Source organism: Sitodiplosis mosellana, unplaced genomic scaffold (genome assembly GCF_009176505.1).
Source record: "Sitodiplosis mosellana isolate CC-2019 unplaced genomic scaffold, AAFC_SMos_1.0 Smas_scaffold_1, whole genome shotgun sequence".
Lineage (NCBI taxonomy): Eukaryota > Metazoa > Arthropoda > Insecta > Diptera > Cecidomyiidae > Sitodiplosis > Sitodiplosis mosellana.
The window spans coordinates 12,614,997-12,637,897 of NW_022595244.1; the positions used below are offsets into that span (position 1 = coordinate 12,614,997).

At 36.2% G+C, this 22,901-nt stretch overlaps 1 protein-coding gene across 33 annotated transcripts; it reads right to left on the reverse strand.

Moving 5' to 3' along the window:
* Positions 1-1,813: 1,813 nt before the first annotated feature.
* LOC129572061 (bromodomain-containing protein 3-like) lies at positions 1,814-22,899 on the reverse strand. 33 transcript variants are annotated; one of them, XM_055452082.1, is made up of 20 exons: positions 20,138-21,181; positions 19,846-20,053; positions 19,293-19,442; positions 14,553-14,607; positions 13,749-14,448; positions 13,279-13,646; positions 12,261-13,158; positions 12,022-12,168; positions 11,721-11,891; positions 10,461-10,580; positions 10,112-10,249; positions 4,491-4,555; positions 4,292-4,375; positions 3,824-4,097; positions 3,607-3,750; positions 3,342-3,527; positions 2,926-3,259; positions 2,620-2,847; positions 2,392-2,545; positions 1,814-2,281 (listed from the first exon to the last, which is right to left on the reverse strand). In XM_055452082.1, the coding sequence occupies exons 4-20, from the start codon at positions 14,589-14,591 to the stop codon at positions 2,201-2,203; spliced, it is 4,131 nt and encodes a 1,376-aa protein (XP_055308057.1). In that variant the 5' UTR covers positions 14,592-14,607; positions 19,293-19,442; positions 19,846-20,053; positions 20,138-21,181; the 3' UTR covers positions 1,814-2,200. The 33 variants fall into 33 exon arrangements, with proteins under 33 accessions (XP_055308057.1, XP_055308144.1, XP_055308162.1 ...); XM_055452169.1 differs by having other exon boundaries at positions 11,733-11,891; positions 19,848-20,053; positions 20,138-21,173; XM_055452187.1 differs by having other exon boundaries at positions 11,733-11,891; positions 20,011-20,053; positions 20,138-20,888.
* Between the last annotated feature and the right edge of the window lie 2 nt (positions 22,900-22,901).

Here is a 22,901-nt window from a genome sequence, read left to right on the forward strand (position 1 = left end):
GATAAGAGATAACGAGATAGTGTCTATGACTTAGGTGTAGCTTTAGTTGAGTACTACAACTTTACTACAGACACTAAGTCGTTATCTTTTATCAGTTACGCGAAAGATGAAAAAAATCGCGTTTTTCACGGTTTTCGCGGCTTTTCGCGTAAGTAATAAGAGATAACGACTTGGGGTCTGTGGCAACTTTGCCATAGACACCATCTCGTTATCTCTTATCAGTTCCGTGAAAAATGATAAGAAAAAACGCGTTTTTTCGCGGTTTTCAGCGGTTCCTCGCGTATTCCGCGAAACTGATAAGAGATAACAAGATGGTTTTCTGCAAAGTTGTAGAGCAGCTTGAGTACTACAACTTCGCCATAGACATCAAGTCGTTATCTCTGATCAGTGACGCGAATTTTTTCTTATCATTTTTCCGCGTAACTGATAAGAGATAACGACTTGGTGTCTGTGGCAAAGTTGTAATATTCGACCTGCTCTACATTTCTGCCGAAGAAGCAAGTCTCTTACTTCTTATCAGCATCACTAAAAATAAGGTGGGAAAATTTCGCGATTTTCGCGGTTTTTCGCGCTTTTTCGCGGAACTGATAAGAGATAAGCAATATTTGTTGCAGCAAAATTAAAGCAAACCTTGAGTACTACAACTTTGCCTCAGACACTATTTTGTTATCTCTTATCACAGTCCAGATTTCATATGAAGTACATATGGGGCCCTGGAGTCCCCATATAACAGAAATAGGTAAAAAGTGTGAAGAATCGTCAAAGTGTTAAGACGACGTCAATAACAACACTCAAACAAACAACAAACTTACATATTGTGTGGAAGACCAAAAATCATGGAATCTTTACTGTAATACACCCCTCTATATTTCTACTTTTTCTTTACGCTTTTTTTCTCACAAATAAACACACAACCGAAATCGATAGCAGCCAGTCCTTTTCTCTAGTAGTCTTATTTTCGTCCGTAATAATTTAATGAGTTGTACATTTCATAGCTCTTTTTCTTTTCTTTTTTCTCCTTTTCTCTCTTCAACGCGATCGCCTCATCGTTTGTTATTTAATTTCGTTTTTACCCGCAATATTGTTAAGATTTAAGAGAATAAAGAAAAACAAAACAAGGCGAATACCATTAATTATATATATGTAAAAGAAGAAAGAACCGTTTTTTTTTGTAATCATATTCGAACGATTGCAGAATTAAAAAAAAGTTTGAATTTAAATCTATTCGATAAGATTAAAGAAAATTAATAACGATAATAAATAACAAATCGAATGTTTGAAAGAATAAAAAAAAACAAAAACAAGCTCTTAACTTTGAATTTTGTACACATTAAAATACAAAATAAAGAATGAACTAAATAGTAAGAAGGAAAATTAATTTTCTGTTTCATATCCGTTTATTTGTCTAATTTAAAAATTGGTTTAGTTAATCATTCGTTACATTCATATTCAATTCTTTTTATTGAATAAAAAACGAATAATTAATCATAAAATACTGAAGAATAATCTACAAATATTATTATGTGAGTTTATTTTGTCATATACGCTTACATTTCCTTTGTAGCATTTAAATTCTTCTTTAAATTTTTCTTTCTTTTCACTTCGTTAGCAACACGCTACATTTTTATGCATTATTCATGAATTTAATCAGTTTCAAATAGACGTAAGATCTATGCTGGTTTCTTGTAACAATTTCTGTGCTAGAAACAAAAGTTGTGACCGAAATCAAACCAAAGAGAAATAACAAATGATGCAACAAAACGGAGTTGGTTGTTGCAAACATCTGCGTACGAATGAGTAAAATGGGTTGAAATGATTGGGTAGAAATGTTTAATGCTTATCATTATGCGGTTTCTTTTTTTACTATTTTGTAGACAGAATATGAATAAGAGACATTTGCTTTTGAATTTAGTTTATATTCTTAACATGTGTTCATTACTTTCAAACTAAATTTGAAACTGAAAACCGTTGTTTCGACTGGTTTTTCTTTCTTTCTTTCTAATCCATTTATACTTATTTTCCTATGTATCCTTATCTGTACATATACAGTTGGTTGATTAATATGTTCATCTCATTATAATAAATTCCATAAAATCTAAATCAAACTCGGTGTTTCGTGGGTTTTATCTGGTGTCCATTTGAAACGAAAGCAAACTGACTCTTGCTGTTCACCTTCAATTTATGCAATCCCAATCGGTTTTTATCGACCACCACGCTCTAACGACTCTTCGAAAGCTGCCATCATTTCGCTTTGCATGTTCATGTCAATTTGACCCGCCAACTGTCAACACAAAATGAAATAGATACGATTTAATTTTAAATTTCACAATTGAAATGGTCCGATCCAAGTGCATGTATCGGTATAAGAATGTTGAAAAATAATCTACTAACCGCCTCTCGTCGTCGACGCTCTTGTTCCTGTCGCCTTAGCTCGGCTCGTTTTGCAGCTGCCCGATCATTAGCCGACGGCGTTCCTGGTGAACCACTTCCCTGTGGCGATGCTTTCAAATCATCACGCCCCAGTATCTGATCCAACGGTTGCCTCCTGAATGAGAAAATTTTCCAGTAAATAAATGTTTTTTTCTTCTTCTTTGGAATGACTAGTCCATTTCATCTTACCGGTCAATTTCTTCTCTCTTCTTCTGTTGCTCTTGTTGTCGCTTCTCAGCGGCCTCTTTGTGACTGCGTTGTTTCATCTCTTGTTGCTCAAGTAGCTTTTGTCGATCGGCTTTCTCTTTGGCTCTGTTTTTGAACTGCTGGAATGAATCCATGACCGGCGTGGGTTTCGGCTTACTGGATGTCGGTGTGCTTTGTGGTGAACCAGCTGCCGCTAGCGATGACCATGAGCTAAAGACAATAAGATTCATATGTGCATGGTTATAAAATGCATTCGTGCAACATCTCGGATAATGTTTGAATACCCACCTTGCGATTGTATTTTTTATGGCTGGATCCATGCTCTTGTTAAATGCATTTGCCAAATTCGGTTTTTGATCACTCATCGGCATTTGCGGTGGTAACGCTGGTGGTGGAGTACTTTTCTTGTCATGTTGGGGCATCAACAGCTCTTCGATGGGCTTCGGCCGGAATGCACCCACACCTAAATTTGGTGTTGTCACTCCGTTGCCAGTCGATTGCATTGAGCTATTCATACTATTATTACTATTATTGCTGTTGATTGGTGCTGTTGCATTCACAGAATTGTTCATTTGGAGCGGTGGCATATTTCCGGATGATGTTGTCAAACCTGGCATAAAACCTAAACAATTGATCGATTTAAATTAGGCGCGTGTTATAAACGATCAGTTTGGAAACTGTATGAAAAAAGGAATCATATATACCACGTTGGTCCGACGATGTTGATATTGAATCCGATGTAACCGGTGGCAAGGTGTTCGATTGTGATAACGATGGCAATCCCATCATCATACTGTTATTTGATACGGATGACGGAACGTTGGTCATTCCATTCAAATTATTTAGCGTTGAATCCAAGTTGAAGCCATTGTTATGTGGATTATCAAAACCTGAAAACATTTGAATTTGAGACATTTTCAATCAATAAATTCCATTTCAATTCGTTCGATGACAAATTTGAAAACTTACATCCTAACGTTTGTTCAAGGGAGGCCAACGATTGTTCGACTGGATCATCGAAATTTGGCAGCATATTCAAGACCGATTTATCGCTCATCGAATTCATTGGTGGCATCATTGGATTTAAAGATGGCAATCCGTGGTTTTTGTTGTCTAAAATCAGTTAGAAATCATATTCATAAGCAAATGCCTAGTAAAAAATTATTGGACACTGTTTGATAGATACCTAGCATATTGCTAAGATTCATATTGGGATTCATTGGTTGTGTGGAGAACGCCTGGTTCATGTCATTATTATTCAATGTGTTCTGATTTTGCACCATATTTTGTGGCGGTTGCGACAGTGACGTTTTCAGCGTTTGGGCTGGTTGTTGCGACAGCTGCGGTTGCGGTTGCGGTTGTTGCTGTGGTTGGGGCAGCAGACTATTTACTAATGATGGCATTGGTGGTAACGCTGATTGAGTATGTTGCACTTGATTTGGTGGCGGTTGTGGTGTTGACTGTATTCGAGAAAATTGTTTGTTTAAATGATTTGAAATAGAGTACAATGAAGAACGTTTCGTTTTAAATTTAACAACGTAACTCGCGATATGTCAATGAAACGAATAAGATGTTTCGACCATTCATAGAGAGAAACTCGTCATGACTTGACTTGACTATTTATGTAAAAAAAAGAAACCGAAAATCAAATTACCGTTGCGAATCCAGGAGCATTCGACAGATTTGGTGTATTCAGTAATGTGAGTTTGTTCGCTGATGGCAGATTGGGTAAAGGGCCCTGCAAATACATCATTTGTTTGGTAAATTGTATCATTGTTCGCATGGTTTCAATCTTCGCAGAATGACTTCTAGCGAAAAGAGGAAACAAATCAGAGCTAAAAACTCCAACTTACCGGTCGATTTGCAGGTGATGGCGAATCTTTCGGTTTCTTCTTTCGCGGTGTCCTCGTCGTCGAACCTACATCAGATCAAATCAAGTTTTCATGTGAAATTTTCATCATAGCTACACGATATGATCTTCACTAAATCGAACTGTAAATGTGTGTATGTGTCATTCTCTCTCTTTCTGTGTGGGCAACCAAGCATATCCATCCATACATTTCATGTATTTTCTCCTTCTTTTTGCAAAACAAAACCCCAAAACGGAAAACAAAACATAATAAAGAGAAGGAAGAAGAAAGAAGAAAGAGCCTGAGATGTTGACAATGTTGCAATCTTGATACCAACGCCATAAATCAAAAAGCCATATTTTATTGGTCATTTCTTCGTCAAATTTTTATTTTGATATTTGCTTTTATTTCTATTCCATGTTTATATAAGTTTTTGTAATTGTTGTTGTTGTGTGTCAATGCAATCTTTTTTGAGGTGCTGAGGTAAATCTAACAATTTATCTCATGCCAAAATGAAAGTAAAAACGAATGTGTGTGTGGTTTTTGTGATCAGTCAATTCAAAAGGTGAATGTAAATCAATTTGTCATAAAGTTTTCGCTTTATTCGATATTAGATTTTTGTTTTCTGTCCACTTAAACTAAAAATCAAACAAATTTCATTTGGAGGCTTTGAGAAGTTTGCATATTTTGTTGTTGTCGGTCCATAATGAAAATTTTGCGCACTTAAGCTTACACAACTAGAACAAACGGAAAAATTTCTAATGTAAATATTTTAATCTGCTCTCATTGTTCCTCATGCATGTATGTGTGTGTGTGTGTTTGTTTGTTTGTTTGTTTCTTAATTTTAGACGAATAATTTTCGCATTTTTTTAATGTCAATCTTTCTATTTTTTTCCGCATAATAATATTTTTTTGTGGTTTTTTTTATTGTTGTAATTTTCGTGAAATTTCTTTAGTTTTTTTTCTCTGTATCGGACACACTACAAAACGTTATCGAAATATTAATAATACATATAAATACATACATATTTCAATTTATTGTATCATATTTATGACAATTAAATACTAACAATTGATGTCATGATCTCAGCAGTGGCTTACTAACGTATTTAACTCACGGTTTAATAGAGACTCGGTCAACAATTCGAGATTTACATGATGCCAAAATGATGACCGTTATTCTTGTTACATTGAAACATATAAAATATAGACACCGTTGTGAGTATACACACAAAAACCACCGCAGCGACCATAATCAACCGTAAATGACGTCTAAACGATTTTCTATCTGCACAAACTAAATAATGGATCGTGTTTTTTTGACGCATTTCATTTCTTGTTCATACGTTTGTTCCAAAATGAATATGTGTATTGTTTTTAATTCATTTTCTTCATATCCTTTTAAAACTGACCAATATTTTCAAACATCGAACATAAAACAAATGGACAGAACAAAATGAATTTTCGTTAGATCTATTCTCCCTTTCTCTCTCTCTCTCTCTTTTTACCATTTGCGATTCTTTTTTCTTCATTTTAACCCTAAATTAGTTTTTACGTTAAAGAAGAGAAATAAGAAATAAACAAAGAAGAAATTTACACGAGATACAAATAAAATAATAATTAAAAAAAACGCTAACGTGATTCTTATCGATCATTGTAATACATTTGACTGTAGTATCTACGCTTTGTTTACCATCTGCTGGATTTTCTTTTTATTTAAACACAACTTATTTTTTGCTTCATTACGTCTATTTTCTTTTCGTTAATTATTCCATAGCATGTGTATTGATTTTTTGTTGTTGTTGTTTCAATTGTTGATTGTGAGTGAAATTGTAACTATTTAAAAATGTGTGTGTGTGTGTTTTTTTTATTATTTTTGTTTTTGATTTGCTATAAAATAGGCTTAAAATTAAATGTTGTTTTGTCTACTAATTTGATTAAAATGAACAATAATGTGCTCGCATTTGTGATTCGTGTAATTTTTCTTTTATTAATTGTTTGTTTGTATGTGTTGTCTCCTGATTTAGGCTATTTTTGCAAATTCAAATGCGAATATACTTTCGTGCATCGGATAATCATTCGTATCGATGTAGGCAATTTTCGTTTGTTTTATCTAATTGCTGAATCGCAATGTAAATGCTATTATTTGAAAAAAGAAAGAAATATTTTGTCCTGGTTCGATTGAATGTCCTAGTGAATGTTTTTTTTCTTTTTCTTGTGCAAACAATGTGTAAAGGGGAAAGCCGACAGCCGCGCCTTAAAATTTGCTTTTGTTACTTTGTCCGGTTTCAATTTGATTTGAAATTGCTAGCTAGCAATTCACACCATGAATTTTCAAAATCATGATTTGACGCACACCTTGCATTCGGATTGTGGCGTCACTAAAAAAACGGTTCAATTAGAATAGCTCAAGTCCTGTTTTCTGTTATTGCGCATGCAATGTATTGATCCACGTTTAAGTCAAAAATAGTCAATGTGACCGGGCCGACTCGATCGATTCTCGGTCAATGAGTGGAATTTGCCGATGGAATTGGAATTGGTTTTCTGTTTTTCAAATTGTTTTTTCTTCTTTTTTTCAATTCAACAAATCATCTACAAACTTTATATCGTATTACTTGATCATTATCGCTTGAATTCCAAAAGGTAGAATCACCAAAACTGAGCTGATCTGTGTGTGTGTGTTTGCATTCTCATGTCTATTTGCTACGAGTTTAGAATCTTTGAGATAGTAAACTAACCGAAAACAGTGATGCAGTCCCGCGCGCAGTGACGAATACTGTTTGGCACGCGTCATGGGCACAAACCGGAAGTTATGCATGCAATTTTGAATGTGCGAGAGCAATTTTCGTTTCGGTTTTTGTGCTATTCTTGCATACAATATGCCGAACTTGAGTGTGGTGTGTTATGATGAGATCAACACACGAGAAATAGAAATAATTGGTAGCAATTTTAATAGCTCGTTGTGTGCTCCAGTTTCTCCGTTTCGTTTTTACACATTGTCTGCAATTTTTGTTTCATTTGTTTTTGTTTTTTTTTTTGCGAGTAGGTTAAAATACTATGATGAACAACAACAACAAAATTGATAGAAAAATGAACTCAACTATGATCATAATCCTAAAGAAAAAGATTGGTTATACTTTAACTATGCGTGTAAATAATACCACAGACTTGGACATTTCCTTGGCGCTCCAAAATGTGTCTATTCAAAGGCGGTATAATACGGCTTTAGCTTGTGTATGTGTGTTCCAAAGTGTTTCGAGAGAGTTTTCGGGTTGTAAATTTTGAGTAATCGATGTTGTGTTAATGTTCCACGCGCATTGCACTTGTGTCTTTGAATTTCGCTAGTTTTCGTTTGTTTAATTAAGCAGTTGATGTTTTTTTTTCTTCTTCTAGTTAAACTAAATGTTCACTTGAATGATTGAAGATCCTACAAATTGAATGTTCCATCGGCTCTTTTGGCACTATCCAATGGCGCATTTGATTGCGAGCACGCGAGCTCGTCAGTGGTTTTCAGGTGGATTACACATAATAACTGTCATTTTTTTTTGTTCGTTTGTTTGTTTTTTAATTGGTGTTAGATGGCAATTTTTAATTAGGCGAATTTTCCACGATTATGAAATGTAATACGATATAATCATTTAAATTCACATCGATGAATATTCGAACATCTCTATTAAAATATTCAATCGTTCAAATGAATGGGGAAGATCATTATTTGTGTCTGTCTATAATTGCTATTTATCACATAACAAAACCAAAAATTAAACAAATTGACTGTATTCAGGTCACGCGAACTGTTGTGTTTTTTTTTTTCTTCTATCAACAACTTGAATAAAAATGGTTGTGAAATTGTTTCCGTTTGTTTTAGTGGCTTTAACTTGGTTTGTTGATGGTGTCCAGTTGAATTCAAAAGAGAATAAGAAGGGAAAATAAAGATATGTCGAACGTTGGGAAAACTTGATTTAGATTGCAACAACAAAATTCAGGCCTTTCTTCATTCAGATCGAGATTAAGAAATAAATAAAGCAAATTGAATGGATGTCGTGTTGGCTGCCCCCATGCACACATTTACTTTTCATTACCAGAAGATACCATAAACCTATATTTCTTTGATTTTTTTTGTACAATTTTCTTCTTTTTTATAAAAAACAAGTGATTTCATTTGATTCACAAACTAATGGAATCGCACAGAATACAATGATTTTCTTTTTGTTTCATTTTGTTTGGGGTTGAACGAATCAAAGCAAAGAATCAGATGTTGTTCTTTGTTGGATAAGTTCAAGGAAGCTTATTTTCGTAATAAAAAAAAACAAAGACTGTAAGCCGAAACCATGTTCACCTGCTTAAAACGTACATAAACCAAACAAATACGTACTTTATGATTCGTGTGTTTTCTTTTTGTTTCTATCTGTAGCCATATTTTTTGGGTATATACAGTGAATCGGGTCGACGAAAAAATTGCCAAGAACACAGTGTTTCGCTTTAAATGCAACGCCTAAATTATTAGAAAAGATTAATTGCGATTTGAGGGATATTGCATCGAAATTTTTTTTTTTTTGCTTGTTTTATGTGTTTTCATTTTTTGTTGTGAGTGTGTGAGCCATTGGAAATGATTAGAATGACTTATGGCACATTTCCGAGAAGAATTTTTACAAAATTTATCGCAAAAATCCAAAATCGAAATCGATGTGTTTTGTACGATTCAAGCTCACATTTAGATTTAGTTGCATCGGCCACAATAAACATTTTGTTTTTCTCTTTTATGGCATTCGTGACCCGATTTTCAAATATTCTACATCTAATCGAGAACAATTATTGATTACATTATAAAATTAAACAAATTTCTCTATTCTTTTTGCTATCGTATAAATCGTTGAAGAAAATTAGCGAAAGAGAAATGGTTTATTTTGCTCAAGCCGATAAATAAAGAAGAAAGAGGTGATAAAATGAAACGTTTATTTTTTTTTCTCTTCACGAATACGATGAATGCCGTGTTTTAGCTTTAGAACAATTTAAATAAAATTAAATGTCTTTTACTTCCTCTGAAAGAGGAATGATGTTCGGATTCACTTGGCGAATCCAAAATCAAATAAATACATCAGAAAATGTATAAAAAAAGCGTTAAAAAATAAAACGATTGGGATTCTATTTGATCGAATCATATGTACAATTGGGAATAGAGCAAGAAGAATACAGTATTGACACGCATTCATCGGCTATTGGTTTCTTTTCGGTGTAATTCATTTCTTTTTCTACAGTTTTATTTGAAATGTTGGAATCGATGTGGGAAAATAGATTTCGAACGCCTATTAGGCACTGTTCATATTCTCGCTACATTTTCGATGGCTTCCATCCGGAAATGAAAGCGAATCGATTCAATTTCGATCCACTTTCAATCCCACAGATTGTATTCGTTTGATTCGGTATATTTTTTGTTTGTTTTGTTTTAAAAAGAATTTAGTTTTATTACATAATCAAACATTTATCTGATGAGATGCTAAACACATTTCTATCGTAAATCAAATGAATCAACTAATCTTTTTTTTTCTGCAAACATTTTGAATATTTCATATCGTTTCTGTTTGTTTTGTAAATACAAAACAAAATTTAGTTTAATTCCTAACCTGCTTCACTGTCACTCGAATCGCTTGAACTACTATCGCTGGAACTAGACGACGATGAATCACTTGAACTTGAACTTGATGACAGATGACCAGCAGGTGGTACAACTGCATCGAGTTTGCCAGCAGCTGCATCCTCAACTGAAACGAGAGGAGAGAAAAAATGAACACAAATTGCGGTCAAATGATGTTTGTGAGTCAAAAAATGAAAGAGTAAAATGGATACGGATAAGGATAACAGTGTAAAATGGGTTTGATTGATTTTTAAGCCTATAATTGATTCTGTATTGAACAATTTGGTGATATCTCAATTTAATTGCACAATGAATCAAAACATTTGACTTAAACTTACCTTTCTTTGCAGCCTTTTTAGCTGAGCCCAATTGACCAGTCACATCCTGTAGTCGCTTTTCAAGCTCTTGCTTCTTTTCAGCCATTTGCTCATCCTTTGATTTGCCAGACACCTTCTTATCTGTATCGGCCAGAAGAAATAAAATTATACCAAAATCAATACCAAATCTAATGTTGCGACCACAACAAACAGATAGTTTCATTTGTTCGATAGAATAGAATAACGGTGTCTTAATTTATAGAAACACTTTGAAAATGAAAACAAATATTTTTTTTTCGTTCTACATCTGAGGTATCAAGTCATTAGATGGAAAAATCATCGCCGAAAAGGAATGAAAAAGTGACAACTCAAAAAATATGGTGCAACGTAAAGTGATTAAAACATGCAATGGAATTTTTTGTTGTAAAATTTTAACAGAAATAAACGAAAAATATTTGTTTTCCACATAAAAAGTCATTCATAAAACAATTACAAAGACAACAAACAAAATAAATAGGAAAAGAAATCGACAGATACAAATAAAGAAAGAAAAATTAAAATAAATCAAATAGGTTGATGCTCAGTTCATCCAATTAACACAGACACTACTAATTTTTTTTTTGCTTTTATTAGATTGATCGCTTAAATCACTTATTCGCCATTTTCTGTACACGTACGTTGGCTTTTTGTTAGATTCTAGAGCTAGAGTAAAAGCACCATGCCGCTCATTTGCACACACGACGTAACGGGTTATTTACAGAATTTCGAATGCACGGTTCGTAAAAGGTATAACGTTTCAAACAAATCACAAATTGCTCTCCCCGATATTTTCAAACCTGAGAGAGAATTGAATTTGTGATCCATTTGGACACGTTCAAGCAATATCAGGTAATTTCTTTCCTGATCGAAATTTTAAGCTAAAATAATTGCTTTTGAGTGCTTGAGAATAGAGTGCAAGTGAAGGTGGGCAGGTGACGTGGTGAGGAAAAGCCAATATGTTGTATTTACAGTGTAAATTTTGTGTAGCAAGCATATTTTATGCAAACTGGGTGGATAAAACAAAAACAAAAAAGAAAACGTCACTTGTCTAGCTCCGAAAAAGGTACGATAAAGTGTTAAGGTGTGCGTAAATTATGTGATTTCTATTTATGAGTGGTTACACGATCAAATGGTGGATTTTATTTTCCATTCTAGATCGGTTTTCGATTTGTTTCTCTTGTTGTTTTTTTTTCATCATCATTATTTTTCCGTTTTAGCAGTGTGTGTCTATTGGGAACTTACAGTAAGTCTTACGAGTTTTTTTACGAAGACATGTGGCAACATAGCTCTCCAGTTCACGAAGTGTAGACGGTTTCAGGGTTTCGAAATCAATTTCGATTTCATCGGGATTGGAATCACGAAGTGATGGCTCACGATTCTGTATGATATGAACAACTCGACCAAGTTTGTCGCCTGCAAAATGAGAATAGTTGCAGAGAAAAAACAAAGTCAGGGGAGAAAAACATAAAAAATTAAAAATTAAAATCCAAGGCTATCAAAGCAAAGTGTCAACTAAAATGGAAAATTGGCAATTGATATTCACCCGGTAGTTTATTGATGTCCAATGACAGTTGGCGTTTCTCATCATATGACATTGGTTTAGCAGTGTCCTCTTCTTCCGAATCGAAGTTGGTTGTCGGCACTGTTGGTTTCTTCTTATTTGCACCACGTGCAGCAGCCGGCGCATTCGCTGAAAATGTGCATTGGAATATGTGTTATGATGCGAATCAATCGAACAAACAAAAAAAATCAAAATAATTTTGAAAATCTTCAAATTCTTACCACCAGCGGCGGCTTTTCCTCGTTTGGCTGGTGGACCCTGTCCCGCGTTCGCTTTCGGAGCTCGCTGTCCTTTCGGCTTAGCTCCTTTGGCTGTTGTTGCTGGCGTTATTGCGGCTGGATTCACTCCCATCGCTTGCATGGCTGCCATTGGATTTTGTGCTTTGGCAGCGGCTGCGATCGCATTATGACTGATTGGTGTGTGACTGATGGGCATGGTTGACATCATTGGCATGCTTACCGAAGCCGTTGGTTTCTTTTTGTCTTTAACCTTTTTCTTCGTCTTTCGTTTGTTCGATTGTTCATCTTTCAATTTTTGAATTTCATTTTGTAACAATGACAGTTGCGCTTCCAGCGTTTTAATTTTCATTGTTCGCTCATCATCTGAATTCGATTCGACACCTTCGTCACTTGAATCATCGTCCGATGAATTCAGTTGTTTGTGTGTTTGACGCTGATACGATGTGTTGCGGGGTGGCGAGTCTCGGTCGGGAATGTTTGCAAATCGCATTTCGAAAACATCTTGCAATTTTCGGCCCATCATAACGACATCATGATCGGGCGGATTGTACTTGTAACAATTTGTGAAGATCAGTCGAACATCATCGGCAAATTCGGCCGCACTCTTGTACTCGCGATCGTCCATCTTCTTTTTCACCGTGCCCAGATCCATTGGTTTCTTAATGATATCGTGATAGTCATGCAGTCCCAGCAATTCAGCATCGACCGGCTTATAGAACGGCCATGCGTATCCTGAATGCTTCTTTGAGAACAATTCCTTTAGGATTTCATTACATGCTTTTAAGGCGTCCGATAATTTTCCCTTGTTCTTGGGTGTAGCGGCTTGATGCGGCGTCATCGGTGACATTGGGAAAGCGCTCGGTGGATAAGGTGCCATTTCCTGTTTGAAATCGTTAGAAATATGTTAGATTTTCTTCTTACCACACACGTTTTGTCGCATTTAGCTTTGTGCATATAGCATTCGAAATGAAATGGAAAATAATCGCCAATTTCCACTTACCTGTCGTCCCGAATCCCGTCGTGTTGCGACTTTTGCACTTTTCGCAGGATCGGTGAGAGAATACGACGTTTCGAATGAGTTGGCTGGCGTTGTTGTATCGGCTTTTCTTTTCACACCTTTCTTCATTTTAGCGGGCTGTTGCGGTGGCATAACTGAATCCAATCCCGGCTGTGGTGTTTTGTTCATTTGATATTGTGGTTGCTGGAGTGCAGCAAGTGCATTCAGTGGAATACCTCCCATTGGCGGAACGGCACCTTTCTGCTGTGCGAATTGCTGTTGAATCGGCGGTATCATTGCGGTTGTTGTCGTGTTCGTGCTTCCTGGTATCGTTGTCGGTGGCAATGTGCCAATTGGTGGTATATTTGGACCTAATCAATGCACAAATTGCATTTGTTATTTGAAAATGTGTTTGACTATTTTCAAAGTAAGAAACGGAACATTTTCTCTGCAGAAGTGAGCTTACTACTTACCTAATACACTTGGTGGTGCGGTTGATGTTGTCACAGAGCCCAATGATGATGCAGGTCGGCCACGATTGATGCCGACAGCCGCTACAGTCGGTCCGATCGGGCTTGGCAATGGTGTGGCGCCGGTGCTTGCACGCGGTGTCGTCTTCTTCTTGTTCTTATTCGATGTGCGACTCTCGATTTCAATCTCGTCCTTTGGCATCAGTGCCACCTTTGTAAGGAATACCTTTTCCAGTGTTTGTGCCATAACGACAACATCTTCACCCGGTTTATTGTACACATAACAATTTGTGAACATTGTGTTGAAATCTTGAATGCACTCTTTTGAACTCCAGTAGTAATTGTTCTCCAATCGCTTCTTTATCGTGCCCAAATCCATTGCTTGCTTTATGATTTTATGATAATCGGGAAGATTCAATTTCTTTGCGTCGACAGGTTGCTGGAATGGCCATGAGAATTTGTGCTTCCAGACATCTTTCATGACCGTTTTCGCAAGGAAGTGCAACTGATTTGTATTTCGGCCCGGTCGATCGGGCGGCGGATTAACAGGTGGTTGTACTGAACCGTTTACTGGATCGGAAATCCCATCAACTCTGGGCGATGGATCAGCGGTACGTGTCACTTCTTTACTCTGCTCCATTATAGCTGGTGCCGATGGCGGAAAATCCTTTTTCTCAGTCAGCGGTCTCGGCGGAACGCCCTGCTATATTTTCGAATTAGCATGGAAATAAAATAAAAATGAATTGAAGCCAGAGAAGAAGAAAATTGATTGGTACCACGCATGTTTGTGCGGCATATAATACTTACAGGAACTGCAGCCGATGAAGATTCTGTCCCTTGCTGCATACTGCTTGAATGCAGACTGAAATCAAATACATCATGATTGTTAGCATTGAAATTTTGTACCATGTTCATGAAATTCGCATTCAATCCCATGTTGGGATTAATATTCGAGGTAATACTCGAATTCATATTGATGCTCGTATCCATTTCTCCACCACCACCACCACCATTGAACCACATTTTTTTTTCACCAAAGAAATTTCGAGAATGACCACAGAATCCGTTTTTCGCAAAGCAACTAGCTATATCGGTGCTTTGTATGGCACATTTCCATCATTTTGCTTTTTCTTTACAGATTTTCGATTTTCGCGCACAAAAACAAAACACAAAAATATTCAAATTGCACCCAGTTATTCTGTTCAAATTGCGAACAGCTTGTAAAATTCATCAGTCTATTGCATATTGTCTGCACTTTTAAAGGTAACTTAACCAAACTTTTTTCCCTGGATTTTTTTTCGTTGGTTTGGGCGAAGCCGTCACAAATGTTAAAAATGAACAGTTTCGTCACAGCATAAGTGCGCTCAAATGAATTTTCGAAAAGAAAAAATTCACACTCCGACAGTATTGGCGGTGAGATCGTTTTCACTGATTATTCTATAGATTTTGCACAATTAAAAAAAATGAATTCAGAAAATACGAACGAGCTAGAGACAGAGAGATAAAAAAAAGAGTGCAACATGAATTTGATTATCACTTCAAGGTTAATATTTTTTCTCTTCAAGTGTCCGGCATTTCATTTGCTAGTCAAACAATATTCAATATGCACGATTTTGCACTCAAAACACACTTTTTATGGCAAAATTTCGGTCTGTAAACAATTTTGTTGCGTTTGTAAATGGTTTATATCGATATTTTCACAAAAATACGTCGTTCGAAATCATTTTTAATCCGATTTTGTTGGAGCGACTGCAGCAAAAACGGTTTTTTCGTACCACGACACTTTTACGTGTATAAGTGAAGGAAAAGCGAAAAAAGATTATGGCCGCAAAAGACGACGCGCTCATAAAATTGTCGCTGTGCTGCACTCTTCTTCTTATTTCGTGTCTTTGTTATATGGTGAGACTGATGCTGCTGCTGCTGCTGCTTTGCTGCTTTGTGCAATGCATCAGTAGTGGTGTGAACGCAGCGACGACAAGAAGCAGCATTTCTCACTAATAAACACACTCTGCTCTGTGTCGAGGCTTCATACATACAAGCCGAAGCACTACACGTTTACTGAAGTACGATTAACATAGAACTGACAGGCGACGAGCAGCAACCAAACGCATTCGTTTCATCGAGGGAAAGAGAAAAATACAGAGAACAAGCTCTCAACACCATTCGCCACCAATACACACACACACACTCACACGCATGCACGCACGCCAATGTGCCATTCCATGAGCATAAACAATAAACGAATAAAAACCCAAACACTATGACTTCATTTCTCACTCGGCCATTTCACTCAGACTCCACGAACGGAAGCCGCATGCACACAACGCTGTCGTCTCTTTCTAAGTCAGGCATTTTGCTCTTGTCTCTTATGTCTGGTTCACACATACACATGCACACACACACCGTCGTTCGTCTTTTTCGTTCGTTTTCGTCTCGTCGTCGAAACTGCTCTCTCATCGCTTCGGTGTGTGTTTTTTTGCTATCTATTGTTTTTGGATTGAATTGCGTTTGGGTTTTTAGCATGTTATTTTTGTTGTTGTCGCCGTCGCTGTCGCTGTCGTCGTCTTCGTCGCCGTCTTGTTTTCTCTATCATCACAAACTGAATGGAACGAGTGTTGACTTGAAGCACGTAACTGTACCATTACTTTACATTTATAACTTTTTTTTGCGTTTTTTTTTTGTTTGGTGCGATTTTTTTGTTTATTCAGGCTTTCATGCATTTCTGTTGGTATTTGTGTACGTTCAATCATAGTATGTAATTATTTTGCGCATTTTACTTCGCAGCTTTCGTTCCGATGTTCGTTTGTATTCACTTTTTCTCTCTATCTCTCACTCGCTATCTCATTTGTATGTGTGTTGTTGTATTAACGTAGGTTTTGAAGGATATGCGGCGGTACATTCTGAGAGATATTCAACCATATTCAGAGTGCGCAAGCATTTCAATCGCTCCGGAACACATAAAATAGATCAAAAAGACCACGTCAGTTTTTTCCGTACTATTTTTTGGACACATTTTGTTTTTATATCTTTATGTCGTCGATGCGTCGAACGCTCTTGAATTGGTAATAAAATATTGGTCGGTGAAATGTCGCTATATGTATATATCTCTCTCCATCTGCATCCGATAAGTAGGCCAATCGAATGTGGCATAGCTATGCTTCTCCCTGGAAATGCATAGGTGTATCAAGTAACTTGACGTTACTTGTATGCAGCCAGTGCAGCATATGTGTATTGTTATCGATAACAATGAACGAAACGTGCAAGAATCGCAGGTAGAAAAATGTCAATGGCTTGGTCGGTGCCCCTTGAAATTTAGAGAATGAGAAAAAGAATTGAAGAGAATGGACAAAACGCCAACGGATTGTTCACTTCGTTGCAAATGTTCTCAGTGTAAGTTATTGGTTAATCTGACATCTTTTACTAAATGACATTTAGAGAGTTCAATTCCAATTCCGAGTCACATCACTTTCTCATATTTTCAATACTTTCTTTCTCATCTGCAACGCCTGAATTTATTGAATGTTCGAACAACAATCAAGAAAAAACTGGGAATGTAAAAGTCGAGGGAAATGCTTTTATCGCAAATGTTGTTGTTGTTATTTTTGTTCCTGTTGTTGATGTTATCATCGATGGTTATAATGGCTGCATGCAAATTTTGTTCCGCACTTTATTTTCCCGCTACAAGAAAGTGTAAAAATTGCGTTCAAGTGGAAAACACGCGCAAATACAATTGCATGAAAACGAAAAAATAACCTCAAGTTTTAGCAAAATTGGCATGTGTTTTGTTGTGCTGATTGCATGCAAAACCGACAGACACACGACGGCTGTCTTACCTACCAATGTGTGAATGTATAGTGTCGTTTCGCTTGTTTTTTTTTCTATTTTTGTTTCATTTGTGCGGTGAAAATAGCTCCAGACAGATATGATCGTTATGCGCGCTTTGCGTATAAGTATACTTGAAAACAGCACGTAGCTGAAAGTACTCGGAACGTATGTCGTTGCTTGAGGCATGTATAACTCATTGATTTCACATCTATTTAGCACATTACACACATGCACGCACTCACTCATGAGCAGCACACACACATACACATGGGCACATGATGGCCTCTTCGATTTCTCCGCTTCACACACACACACACACACATGCAAGAGAATTCATGTACCAAGCACTGAAATCTTATATCGTCGAATCCATTCCGTGAATGAAACGACTCTACTCCATCGTCGCAAAACAATATGGCAGCGGGAAAGAGAACGACAAACGATTCGAAAATACAGAGAGGAAAACGAGCTCCGTCGGCCGATTGTGTGCATTTGCATGTGTATGAATTACATATGCGCGCGCCTTTTTCAGTTGTCGCTGGTTCAGACCTTTTGCCATTCGAACACGATTTTGTGGTTCTCTTAATAGAGAGATACAAACTGTACACTTTTTGTTTTCACTGACTGAAATGAAAGGCTAGCGGCTTGGTGTGCATCCATACATTCGTTCAAGAAGAAATATAGAGAATTGGAAAAACAAGCGGAGAACAGTGTGAATGAGGTGCTAAAAGAGCGGCAATTGTATATCTTGAAGTACGGCACGCACGACGAAAAAAAAAGATACGAAGAGAAAAAAAAACAACAACAACAATGATCGCGAACTCACTCGTATATTTCATATTGATACGGGGGAAAAAAAAGAAAGTGTCCCATTGGATATTGATTTTTGTGTGTTGCCTTCGGCGAAAAATGCAAGCTTCTGGTTCAGAGTTTTAAGTCTTGAAAACCTTGGCACTTCTCTCATGCACATGGATATATCGATGCACCGAGTCGTTTTTTCTAAATATAAATCGAATCATCATCGCTGTAGTTGACGCTTGACTGACTACCCGATTTCCATTCTTTCGATATTTATTTTCACTTTTCGCTTGGAATTACGCTAAAACGCAACTATTTCATTGCACCATGCATATGGTCGCTAAAAAGATCAAAGTCACTTTTCAATGAATCTTTTTTTCTTCTTGCAAGTGTTCAATTTCGGGCGTATTGAATTGTCGTCCTTGAATGCCATTCGATTCTTTCTACAAACTGAACAACAGTAACAACAAAATGAAACGGAGTCGCTGGCTGTCGTCTCGCGTATTTTTTTTTCGCACGCAAATGAAATTCTTCACAGTAAATTATGGGTTTGATGACCTCTAGAGCAGTCTTTTTTCTGTCTTATTGATACACACGCGCGCGATCATTCTTTTTTTCATTGATCAAAAACACGAATAGAAACGAATTTCGGAAGTAGGAAGCTACAGCAACAATGATTATGCTGTCGAATATTTTTGGGATGTTATCATTTTGTGTACATTTTTTTTTGTATGTTTCACTAGTCACAAGCATATGAAATAAAAACTGATTCCGTGGTCACTCTCGATATGATTTTTTTTGTTGTTGATTTGGTTTTTGTTTCGATTTCCTGTTCGAAACGGTTTGGTAGTTCACTGGGATGGTGAAAAATGGCACTTTTTTGCTGTTTGGAAACAAATAGGATGGAATGGGGTAGAGGCTTACCAATTCAGACGTAATCAATCAATTGAAATACAGGTCAGCTCAGGCAGATCATTTATAAGTCATTAAACATTCAAAGTTCTTTCTATGATAGTTCGATTGCGTTTTTGTTTAAAACTCACTTCGTTCTGATGAAATCGACAGCATCAAAATCTGGAATTGGGAAAAAAAAGTTTCGTCAAATGCCGGATTTTTTGTGTGTTCATTTTAAGAGATAATTTTTTTAAAAATTCAAGAAAAAAACGAATAAATTTCCGCAGAAAAGATGAAATTCAGTTTGAGACCAAAGTTAACTCACAGTCCCCCCTCCCACAGTTATGCGAGAATAGAAAATGTTGTTTCGGAATATTTGAATAAACTAAAGATTTTCGTTTGCAATAAGTCTCATTCAATGGTAAGTAGGCAACGAAAACAATGCTAGACAATCATTAAAAATGCATTTGGGAGTGCACTTTGACGGTGTGCTTGCTGTTTCTTTTTCTCTGTGTGTTGACACACGTAAATGAGCATCAAAATGATTTTCATATTTCGGTTGGAAGAAGAAAAAAACACACACACACTGTGAAACAGTTTTTCCATCAATTTTCATTTTGTCAAGGATAGTTGCTAATTGATATTAGCATAAATTGGCACTGGATGTGATAAAATCACGATGAATTATTAAATTGTTGTAAAAATGGTGTGGTACAGCAATGTGTACAGTCAGAAAGGTTATCCGTACTCTTGCCGTTGTTATCTATTTGTGTATCACAATGTTGACATTACTGCACATGCAACGAAACAAACACAGTTGCTGTTCAACAATGAAGCGACGAGAAAAAAACGAAGATAATTCGAGTTTTGATTACATAAAATTGATGAAAACATGAATGAAAGAGCACAAAATTGACCAAACTGCACTTGCTTCGTTTGGATTATTGGCATCAACACATAACACATTTTTTTTCACTTTTCACAAAATTGACAGAAATATTGTTATTCATCTCACAGCAAATGTTGGAATAATAACAAACTCCGTCGGTAGACAATTTCTTTTATTTGCACCGTCGATTGTAAATGTCTTCATTTCTTATTGACAAGTAAACAGTACTGACTTTGACAAATAAGAGACAAACGAAACCCGTGCAAATGTTCATTGTTTTTTAATCATTGGCACAAGAAGAAGAATAATGTATTCAGTATGTATACACACACTTTGTCATAACCATTGACTTTCACACAATTGAGATCCCGTTCACTTTTTCGTTTACGACTTCTTTATTTTTTCTCTCATTCGACGACGACGACGACGCATTTATCGGATTTTTTTTTTCTTCTGTGGGCTAATTGTCGGTATTTGGCTTGGTTTGCGTTCTGTAAATACGCGTCCGTTGAGTTTGTGGAGATAAATTTACGACCGAATTGGTTTATTCTTTTTTTCGTTTATTGATCCGAATTGGATGCAACTGAAATGCGTTTCTGGTGCAATTCGACGATGCGCTCTTATTAATTATGGATATTGTCGTTTTGCCAGTCAATAATAAATAAAAAAAAGTGTTCGGTGACTCCCAAACATGGCGGCGCTCGCTACGACGGTTACTGTAACTCACTGTTACTGCCAATACGGCTACTAGTGCTGCTGCTGCTGCTACTGCTCATGCAGAAAAAAAATATGTCTCTTTTACGTTCAACGCAACACACACAAAAACGGAATAGAAAAAAAAAATGGTACGGCCGACTCAGTCGGCGATGGACGTCGATTCAAATTGGATCTAATTCACTCAGTGCATCTTTGTCACTAAATTTACCTCTTGTGATTATGTTTAAAATGATTTGTTGAAAATAAATTCAATAATTTATTTCGTTCGAAATGAAAATGAAAACGCGAACACACTCGCTGGCTTAACACTAAAGACACACACACGCTACTAATCAATGAATAAAGTTTTTTTTTTCCCGAGTCGATTTAATGAGAATTCATACTCATCGGAATGGAGAGATATGGGGAGCCAGAGCGAGAAAGAGAGCATTTATACAGGCTTCACTTGACCTAAAAATGGCGGCGGCGGGTGAGATGTTTCGCGTTTATACGCCACAAAGTGAAAATGGTTGTTTCACTCTAGCACACATGCGGCATGGATGTATAAGTGCGATATAATGATGAAATAAGCGCGCACATACACATACACACATATCACACACTACGGACATTCGTTTTCACTTGATTAGCACCACACAAACGGCGGCTCGCATTTGACGGGCACACCAACACACGAATGCACTCGTTGTGCTCGATGTATGTGTGTGTTCATTTTTGTTTCGCCTTGATGTTTAACTGTTAGCTCGATATTTTATTCGATGGTACATCGGTTCCCGTGCTGCTAGCTTTTCTCGTTTACGCGTAACAACTGGCTCTGATTCATTGGAATAGAATTGAAAATTTTTGTTAGCAATACCAAATAGAAAATTTTCGATTTACCATCGAATGGATGGGCCAATGGAAAAACTAAAATGCTCATTATGATTTTCGAATCATTTGCCATCGAATGCAAATAATTTTGTGGAGCGATGCAGTCCATTCAGCAAAGATTTTCTCCGATTATTCTCGACATTTGTTCATTTTTTTCTGTTTTGTTTGGTATTTCATTTAATGGCGTTCACATGAAAGGCAAACGAAGAGAAGGAACGAAGACGGCAGCAACAATGGCGCAACAGCAAATGAGAAAATATAGTGTATATGTATATATATATATATATATATGAGTAATAGGAAATGAAAAAAAAGATGGCCGCCAATCCGAATGGACTTTGTAATAATGATTTAAACCATGACTCAAACTTTTTTAGCCTAATTTTATTGCAATTCATGTCGTAATTTGCTCTAACTTTAGTGCATAATTAAATAAAACGCAACTAATAATTTCTGTTTTTCATCTCCAAACAGCTTTTAATTTACCATTTATTTCGACAACAATTTGATCTTGGGTTGGGTGATTTTTTTTTCTTTGGTCTCTCTGAATTTCTTTTTTTTTTTTTCTTTTCTGAGTGTCTTTTTTTAATTTCATTTTCTGAAATACAATTTCATCAGTATTTCCCGCACATTTTATAATTACTTTTTGTAACTTCAAAAATGCATTCAGAAAAATACATACACTTCAAATTTCTTCAAAAATAAATGAGTCTTTCTGTATGTAATATTGGACAGAAAAATGTATCTATATGAATCGTATTTTTCTGCTTCAACAATGTCTCTTCACACATTAACTTTATTCAGCGCTTGCTTTGTTTCAATTTTTTTTTTCTCTCGATACAAAAAATATACAATTTATCGATGCGAAATCGATAATTTCAACACTCCACGGAACAAAATCGGTTTATAAATTGTTTTTTTCGTGAATAAAAATAAAATTACGATTAAAAATCGACGTGAAAAAATTAATTTTATTAACTCGATTTTCGCCCCGTGAACAGCATCATTTTCTCTCTCTACGAAAGTTGTATGAACGTCATTTCGCATAAGCATTCATATTCATTTATAAATGGTGAGCTGCCGTATACGAATTCAGTGGAGGCAACAGTATGGCAATAAAGCAGCCGCAACAACAACAATTAGCGTGAAAAAAAATGGACGAC

Excerpts from the sequence above, each read along its gene's own strand:
- LOC129572061 (XM_055451985.1), bottom strand. The coding sequence starts at position 14,768 with ATGTGGTTCAATGGTGGTGGTGGTGGTGGAGAAATGGATACGAGCATC. Across the intron at positions 2,546-2,619 it reads AAGAGAGAAGAAATTGACCG|GAGGCAACCGTTGGATCAGA; the intron begins GTAAGATGAAAT and ends TTTCTCATTCAG. Across the intron at positions 2,282-2,391 it reads AGCGTCGACGACGAGAGGCG|TTGGCGGGTCAAATTGACAT; the intron begins GTTAGTAGATTA and ends TTGTGTTGACAG.